Consider the following 9,888-nt stretch of genomic DNA (forward strand, 5'->3'; position numbering starts at 1 on the left):
TTTCCAAAACCTGGGGGGGGGGGGGGGGGATTTATGTCCTGAAGAAAAATGATCTAAACACATATCTATTTTCCGTTCAGTGGAAAGTTTTATGCTTCAACTCTCTATCTAGAGTTAAATTCAAAAATTCAAAGCAGTTAATTAATTTAGATTCAAAAGTGTTCGTGTTTATTTTATATTTGAGACATGCTTAATCAGAAAATCATATTAGTTTTGATGTATATAGCCCACATTTTCGTAGGTCTTCAATTAGGTATGCCCCATCATGTATCCATGTGCACAGGGTTTTGACACAATCTGAGCAAACTGGTATATATAGTATATAGTGTGCATATTATAGTATATAGGGTTGCACACTAATTATATATAATATATACCAGTTTGCTCAGATTGTGTCAAAATCCTGTGTCCATGTGGCTCTTGAAAAGATTTTTTAATTGGAAATCTTTTTACATAATTTTTTTTATGTAAAACTTTCAACCTATCTTGTGGCCCTGCCATGACCCTGGGAATCTACAATTGTATGCTTTGAAATTAATTTGATGAATTGTACCATTTAGGTTCTTTAGAAAAAAATGTCCCTTATATGCTTATATATGTCCCTATACGTAAAACTTTAAATCACTATTGTGGCCAAAACTGGTGGACATGTCATATGGCCCCTGCATTCTCCTTTTTTGGGTAAAAGGTTCATGAGATTTTTTACACCCCTCCCACATCTTTATTCAAGAATACTTTTGTGGCATTAGTTTGCATGGTTCACATTGACTCTGTACTTTTGGGGAAGAAGTTGAAAAAGTGAAAATTCTATAATTATGACAGTCAAGCTTTCAGGTGAGCTCAGAAGGGCACTACAAAGTGGAGCATCCACTCACAGCAAAATTTGCATAATTCAACTTTATATGGGAAAGTAAAATAAAGTGCCAATAATGCAGTAATGACATTTTGACCAAAAATGAAGAGGTATCTTCTTTTCCCCACTACCACTTTTAAAAGTATTGGTCTTGACCTGGAATGATAATCATCATTTTGCTGTCCACATCATCACTGTCTATGAACTTGACCTTTTGATTAAGAAGTGATTTCAAACTTTCGCCAGAGTTCATTTGCTCACAAACCAAACTCTTCCAGTTAGGCATTATGGGATAGCGATTTCTTAGGAACTACAAAACCACACGGCCGCGTATACCGTGTGATGTCACTGTAGAATGACCCCAAAAAAAAAAACCCACGTAAAAAGTTCAAAACAAGAACGTAAAATTCAAGTTAATTACTTTGCATACTATAATTTGAACAGAGACTCCCTACTTTTAAATGATCTTTTGATCATTTTATGTTTAAAATAAAATCCAAACTTTTATCTTAATGCTCTTAATGTTAATATTTTCAAGCTTTAACTACAAACTACTTCTTTAGTATTATTTGCCTGCATTATAATCGTGGAATAACAATATACAAATCTGTATATTGTACTGTGTCATTTGGGAGAGGTCTATATGTAGATGACGTATCGAGGCCTCGACTGGGAGTTTGGAAGTGATTTCACAAAAGCAGTACAAGATTGATACTGGGGAAAGTATAATTTCCACAACATTACTGCTTGTGACCTTGATCAATAATATTTTAACTTAGAAATCAAAATGTATCTTCCTATTCCATCATTGATCCCCCCTGGGTAGGGCTGATGGTCTACTGAAACAAGAGGCCCAGGGGCCTTATAGGTCACCTGAGTATCATGTAACAACCTTCCAATGTTTGAATTAGGTTTGTGTTTAAATATAAGAATTTTACTTTTGGATGGAAGAAACATTGAATAGCTATGTGGTCAGCCCTGCCTTTGCACCAGAACCCCTGACCAAGGGGCCATAAATTTCAGTTTTGAAAGAAGCATCCTTGATCATCATTATCATACTATTAGTTTGTCTACTTAATACCCAGCAGCAGAGGAGAAGATTTTCAAAGAAATAAAATGCATTTTCACTATATGATGAATAGGGCCCCACCCTAATACCAGAACCCCTGACCCAGGGGCCATGAATTTCACAATTTTGAAAGAGGCATCCTTGCTCATCATAACCATGCTATTGGTTTGTCTACTTAATACCCAAGGACAGAGAAGAAGATTTTCAAAGAAATAATGCATTTTCACTATATGACTTATAGAGCCCCACCCTAGCACCAGAACCCCTGATCCAGGGGCCATGAATTTCACAATTTTTAACAAGAGGTACTGTGAGCAATGCTCACTAAGAATACCCCCCGCTTACCCCAATCTCCCAAAGGGTGTTGGTAATGGGTATAAACTACCTCTTTTCTGAGTGTTGCTACTTCGATGTCCAGTGCGCATGACCTTTGACCTTTTGACCCCAAAACTGATAGGGAACATCTTCATCCCATGGGTAGTCCATATGTATGATATGGTGACTGTAGGTGGAAAGGATAACGCTTTAGAGCCCGGAAACCATATTGCTACTTCAATGTCCAGTGCGCTTGACCTTTGACCTTTTGACCCCAAAATCGATAGGGATCATCTTTATCCCATGGGTAGTCCATATATATGATATGGTGACTGTAGGTGGAAAGGATAACGCTTTAGAGCCCGGAAACCATATTGCTACTTCAATGTCCAGTGTGCTTGACCTTTGACCTTTTGACCCCAAAATCGATAGGGAACATCTTCATCCCATGGGTAGTCCATATGTTTGATATGGTGACAGTAGGTGGAAAGGATAACGCTTTAGAGCCCGGAAACCATATTGCTACTTCAATGTCCAGTGCGCTTGACCTTTGACCTTTTGACCCCAAAATCGATAGGGAACATCTTCATCCCATGGGTAGTCCATATGTATGATATGGTGACTGTAGGTGGAAAGGATAACACTTTAGAGCCCGGAAACCATATTGCTACTTCGATGTCCAGTGTGCTTGACCTTTGACCTTTTGACCCCAAAATCGATAGGGAACATCTTCATCCCATGGGTAGTCCATATATATGATATGGTGACAGTAGGTGGAAAGGATAATGCTTTAGAGCCCGGAAACCATTGCGTCTACAGACGGACGGACGGACAACCCGATTCCAGTATACCCCCCCCCCACAACTTGTTGCGGGGGGTATAAAGAGGCATCCTTGTTCATCATTACCATGCTATTAGTTTGTCTACTTCATACCCAGAGACAGAGAAGAAGATTTTCAAAGAATTTCTACACTTTCACTATATGACCAATAGAGCCCCACCCTAACACAAGAACCCCTGCCCCAGGGGCCATGAATTTCACAATTTTGGTAGAGGGCTCAACACTCATTATAATTATGCCCATAGTTTGGCTTCTTGATGTCCAGGAGTAAAGAAGAAGATTTTTTAAAATTACACTCATTTTGATGGTTTTTGCCCCACCCCTCAGGCCCCAGGGGGGCAGGGACCACGAATTTCACAATTTTTGTTCCCCTCCACCCACAGATGCTATATGCCAAAATTGGTTGAAATTGGTTCAGGGGTTTCAGAGAAGAAGCTGAAAATGTTCAAATGTTAACGCACGACGCACGTCGCACGGCGAACGACGACGGACAAAAACAGATAGCAATAGGTCACCTGAATGAATTCAGGTGACCTAAAAAGTCAGTATCCATTTACAACTGGGTATACTGAGAAAATGCAAATAAAATATTGCTCTAGGTCATAGCATACAATCTCAAAAGATCATCCTGACCTTGAAAAATACCACCCCAACCTTGAAACTATGGTGTATAAATTTCCCATTAGTACACCAACAAAGAGGAGTAGCAAAATTTTATTTTTAAAATGTTTGGCTTCATAATCTGTCAAATTGCTATGTCTCCTACAATTCTAATAGTACTAAAATAATCTCTTATTTTTTAATATCATTTCTGAACCAGTATAACTGGAAAACAAGCTTCTTGAACAAGCTATTAAAATTAATTAATGAAGCAAGATACCATTGATATTAGTCTGACAATCAGTAAAACCAGTTTCTAAGAAACACCAAAAGCCAGAATTGACTAATTTTTGTTGTCTTTTTGGGGTTGTATTGAGAATACACATCATCTTCAGTATGCTGGACAATGATTCTTTTCAACAAGCCACTTTTACATAATTGTTGGTCCTCTAAACATAGTAAGGCATATGGTCATAGATTACCTACTATCAGGTATGAAATTATAAAGACAAAATCATGGACATCCAGAGGCAAAACTGCATGGAGGTCTTTACAAGAGTCTTCCACTGCATGTACTTCTTCATTGCATGCATTTCTTCACTGCATGTACTTCTTCACTGCATGTGATTGTACACTGCATGCATTTCTTCACTGCATGTGATTGTACACTGCATGCACTTCTTCACTGCATGTGATTGTACACTGCATGCATTTCTTCACTGCATGTGATTGTACACTGCATGCATTTCTTCACTGCATGTGATTGTACACTGCAATTGTAATATGTGAGTTGCTGCATTAGGACTCTGTTGCACCTTTGAATTTTGACCATGGGACTTCTTCATTATAATACAGCATTGTTTTGTCAAATGTGTTGGACTTAAACTGCTTCAACAAGTCATTTGATCTCGGGTCAACAAGAGCGCTTAATTCTAGTTCTTCTAGAACAGTTGTCCAGTTAGATAGGTCCACAAAGTTAGCAGATATGGCCACACTTGTTGTTAGATTTTCTACACGATGAGGACATCCGGCTGGCACAAACAAAATTTCTCCTGAAAAAGACAAAGTCATTGCTCATTATTTTTTCTGTGTGTGGGATGCACATTTCATTGTCAAAGATGTGGTAATAGATAGGATGTCCAAAAAAATTAATGCAGTGTCATGAATCACATGGTCGAAAGAAGAATATATGCTGACCATGTCATTTCTCACAAAGAATACTGTGGTGTCCTGTTTAAAATTTTACACCAGGGTATTACACACTGACCTTCCGACAACACACATTCAGAGGGACATGTCAGGTGTAGCAATGGCTGCCTTTCTAGGTCAGGGTTTGCAATATCTGCCTCGAACACTGGGTCCATGTTGTTGGGGTACTGCGGATAAAGGTGTGGGAGGTCTGACCGTGGAAAAAACACCCATCTACAAAGACTGTTGAATTAGCACTGTATAAAGATGTGAAATCAGAGTACAGAAAGTCACCAAAGTTCATTACAAGGTTAAAATGAAATAATAAATTCATTGGTTGTCACTAGATATTATTTTACATGCCTAGTTTATCAATTTTTACCCTGTAAAGGATTACTTCTTAACAGAACATTAATCAGCCCCTTTTGAACTCTCAAGAATTCAATTTATAAGTAATTTCCTTTCCATTTTAAATAATCTTCAATGTTTTTCCTTAAAAGACAATCTTTATCTATGAAAATTACATAGTAATTATAATAGCTTTCTCTGTCCATAATATGGGTAAGCTGTTTGCATCAAATGGATTTTATGCCACGTCCCACAAGTGCATCAAAAAGGAGATAGGGTACATGATATGCCTAACTGGAGCTACATGATACGCCTAACTGGAGTTACATGATACGCCTAACTGGAGCTGCATGATACGCCTAACTGGAGCTACATGATACGCCTAACTGGAGCTACATGATACGCCTAACTGGAGCTACATGCACATGATGCATATCAATGTTTGGATGGTAGAAGTCGCAAGCTGTGATGCTGTCAATTGCTATTCCCAAATGAGCCCTATACTGAATACTTATCTTATCTTATACTTGACCTACTTTTGGGTTGTAACACACCTTCCCCAAAGATGCATCAACTGACCAAGTTTGATGGTCTAGGCCTCACAGTGTAAAAGATATGAGCTGGACACAATTTGTATATGTACATGTATAACCATAAAATTCAAGAAGGGGGCCACAGTGACCTAGTTTTGGTACACGACACTCCTTTTCCCCTCAAGATGCATCAACTGATCAAGTTTGATAGTCCTGGGCCTCAAAGTATGAAATATATGATCTGGATGGGAAAGTCTACAGCCCAACAAAAGCCTGGCGTGTATTACATGAATTCTTATTATAAAACAAATTAGAAATCTTGTGATTTGCTAGGTATATTTGCATATCAATTAGTCTCCTTACTGCAGCTTCAGGGCTCTAAATAACAATGTGCTTTGTGGAATATGATATATACATGAATTGGTCAGTATCAGGTAAACAAGACATCCACCCACAAATAAACAGGAAATAATCATATCTGCCATTCTAACTTTTTTATTAGTTAAGGTAGTGATTGCATGGTATCACGTGGTTTAATTTATGTATTATCTAAAAAGAGACTATTTTCAATTCCGATTCCGGAATACGTCGAACGCTAAGCATCAGTGATAATGAGAGACAATGGAAACAAAGACTTGTCAGATATGACCAGACACAGGATAAAGTGAAAATATGTTTAGAAATATACAAGTAAAATAAAATACAAATGAAAAATCCCTTGTGTTTTGATTATTGAATTAGGCCTATCTTATAAATAATAGTCATAGTTTACGTCTCCATGATTCATATACTCTCCCTGCTCCCCGGTTAATTTTCAGTCTTACAAAACGTAATTTTAATTCACAAACCACTATGCCTATTAAAATTATGATATATAATGCTATAAATTTCATAACATGAATATGGTGTTTGTGCACATAAATCTAAAATGCTTGATGTAATATCCAAGGGAAACTGTTAGGCCAAGGAATCACGTACCAGTTATGTAAACGCATCATTTTGAGCAAAAAATATCGATTATTATGTATTAATCATATATTTCCTAAGTACACTATACATAGATTTAAAAGACTTTATTTTGCTACAAATATTTCCATCCTCCACTTTGAGATCATCAGCTAAGAGGCTCCGAGTCAGGGAATTGAGGAAATCTACTATGTAACGTGGATGTTAAAAGAAATCAAAAAGTGTGAATTCCGAAAACAGCACTTGCTGTTAATATGATTTTCTCAATACTTATCATTTCCATTGGTGGAACTCTTCAAAATAAAGGCGCGTAAAGTCCTGCTACCGGGACAACATAATGTAAACACATTACTTAGGCATACGTAATATAAATTATAGTATCGAATACATATTATAACCGACTGCAAACCACAACACTGATTAAAATTCTAAAGTCATATTTAGGAATTGATTATTCTTATAAGAAAACAGACGAACTTATTAAACTATGTGAGGAAGAGAAGCTACTAAATTTGCCAAATCTGACCGATATAAAGCGTCAATCGCAAGAACTGTGAAGGGAAAAACCTATATGCACATCCAACACAAGAACTTTTCTTGTAATTAATGTGATGAATATGTTTTTAAAGTTATTCTGTCAGACTATGAAGACATTCTATTTTATCATACAATTAGGACAAGTTCATATGGCATGGACTTTGTAATCGTACATGTACCCCCCCCCCCCCCCCCCCCCCCCCCCCCCCCCCCCGGTCAATTTCCATATATTAGAACAAGTTATATACATGTATATGCCAAACTGCATTTTTTAAAGACGTTTATAACACTAATTAACACACCTAATGCGTTTCCAAACTGCATCTAAGCTAATTTGAAAATTACAAAATATTGATGGACTTGGGTGTCCAGAGAACATCGTTGTTCCAAATTTTTAAAATAGGTGTGGTGGAGTTTAAAAAACATGTAACATCTTTAATAAGATAGTGTTAGAATATTTGAAAAATGCAGTTTGACTAATGGTAATTTTATTTAAAAATACACCATGTATTTTAACTCTTAAAAGGGGGGGGGGGGGGGGGGGGTGGTGGTGCTCTGAACGTTTCGTTTATGTCCCAGTAATCTCGCACTTGTTCGCGAGATTTGTGCATTTTCTTACCAATGACGCACAAGAGTCATCAAAGCGCGATAACTCCAACGAGCTGGTAATGAGAAGTATTAGTTCAGTTAATTCTTATAATTTAAAAAATAATGAAAGTTTTGTTTTTGATAATCATTTGGTTTGAAAAGAGAAAAAGAAAATGTCGTAGGTAATACGACGTCACAATGCACAGTTTACATCAGCCGTGTTATATTTCCCGCGTTTTTAACATACGCTTACAGAGCATGAATATACAAGTAATTTCAAATAGAAAGTAATAAAAACATTTCCAAAGCAACAGTACTATCATTCTATGTAGAATAAATTGAATAATAAACATCAAACCATTTTCATAGTTTTAATATGAGTTGAATTAAGTGCATGTAAGATGCATATCTATTGTAATTATCACCTGAAGCATTTATGTAAGGAGGGGGAGGGGGTAACTATAGTGATCATAGTACCATAGTAAACCTGAAAACTAATATTGATACTTTCAGGAAAAATTCCTCCTAACATATGTTAAAACATATTTAAAAATAAAAAAAATTAATTGGTCATTTATTCCTCAGGGGCTGAAATTATGTCTGCTTTGGTGAATAATTGCCTTCTAAAAATTGCTCATAAGCAGCCCTGCTTCTACTTCATATGAAAATAAATGGACATATTAATACAAATCATATATCATTTAAGGCTTTAACTTCAATTTGATATAAAATTTGTATCCCTTACCCCTTTTGTATCATTTTTAAACATCACCTGAAATACCTGTACCATTTATTACGGAAAGTCAACAAGTGGGGTTACTAAGACAACTGTAGCGTCGCAATTTCTGTGAAAACCATATATGATACTTTCATAATGAATTGCAGATACTGTCAACTACAAAATATGTAAAAATAAAAAAAAATCATAGATTCATTAATTTTCAATGACCCATGCAATCACTACCTTAACTTTACCAAAGAAATATGTATTTCTCAGAGACTGATAACAATTCGAATTTGAAATTATATGAAGCATTCATGAACAAGATTTTCCCTATATATATTCACATGTAAAACTTTGATCCCTATTGTCACCCAACCTACCCCCAAGGAGCCATGATTTTAACAAACTTGATTCTGCATGTCAGGAAGCTTTCATTTCAATGTAAAGTTCTCTGGCCTAGTGGTTTTTTTTTATTTTTAAAGATTTTCCCTATATATTCACATGTAAAACTTTGATCCCCTATTGTGGCCCCATCCTAACCTGGGGGGGGGGGGGGGGTGTCATGGTTTTTAAAAACTTGAATATACACTATGTCGGGAAGTTTTCATATAAATTTCAGCTCTTCTGGCCAAGTGGTTCTTGAAAAGATTTTTAAATGACCCCACCCTATTTTTGCATTTTGTGAATATCTCCCCTTTGAAGGGGGCATGGCCCTTCATTTGAACTTGAAAGCCCTTCACCCAAGGATGCTTTTTGCTATAATTGGTTAAAATTGGCCCAGTGGTTTTGGAGAAAAAGCCGAAAATGTGAAAATTTACAGACAGACGGACAACAGGTGATCAGAAAAACTAACTTGAATTCAGGTGCAGGTGAGCTAAAAAACTTAACTTGCTGAAATATCTAACCTTTTGGAACCCTGAAACATTGCCATCCAGAAGTTGGAACCAAAGGCATCTACATGTAGTTCACTACAGAGGCCTGCAGGGGCCACAAACAGGCTAGGCCAGCTGTCCCTGTACAGACTCCCCTCAGTGGTCCTCTGTAAAAAGTCACCTGCGCAAAGGAAAGGTCAGAGCTGATATATTTTTCTCTCGCTTTAATATAATTAATTTCAGTAAAACAATTTTTAGCGATTATAAAGATACAGACAACTGTGGAGACAATCTTATCCGATATGTTGACTTGTACAGTTAAGATCAAAAATCTAAAATCACCAGTGCCAGTAAACAACAGTCAGAAGACAACACAGTTCACTGGGAAGCATGACTTTACTTAACCTTTCCCCTATGGTTCAAAAGGTTAAAGTTTTTGAAAAGTAGGTCAAAT

The 9,888-nt window shown here is 36.7% G+C and overlaps 1 protein-coding gene across 3 annotated transcripts in view; it reads right to left on the bottom strand.

Moving 5' to 3' along the window:
• Nucleotides 1-3,774: 3,774 nt before the first annotated feature.
• Nucleotides 3,775-9,888, bottom strand: part of LOC125671998 (bifunctional arginine demethylase and lysyl-hydroxylase JMJD6-B-like) — a 14,904-nt gene continuing 8,790 nt past the window's right edge. For 2 of the 3 annotated variants that reach the window (XM_056161871.1, XM_056161873.1), the window contains 3 exons: nucleotides 9,468-9,615; nucleotides 4,946-5,109; nucleotides 3,775-4,730 (listed from right to left, as the gene is read on the bottom strand). In XM_056161871.1, coding sequence (XP_056017846.1) covers nucleotides 4,477-4,730; nucleotides 4,946-5,109; nucleotides 9,468-9,615 — 566 coding nt within the window. In that variant the 3' untranslated portion in view covers nucleotides 3,775-4,476. The remainder of the gene's footprint in view (nucleotides 4,731-4,945; nucleotides 5,110-9,467; nucleotides 9,616-9,888) is intronic. The other variant, XM_056161872.1, reaches the window with a different exon arrangement.

This window comes from Ostrea edulis, chromosome 4 (assembly GCF_947568905.1).
Source record: "Ostrea edulis chromosome 4, xbOstEdul1.1, whole genome shotgun sequence".
In the NCBI taxonomy this organism is placed as follows: Eukaryota; Metazoa; Mollusca; class Bivalvia; order Ostreida; family Ostreidae; genus Ostrea; species Ostrea edulis.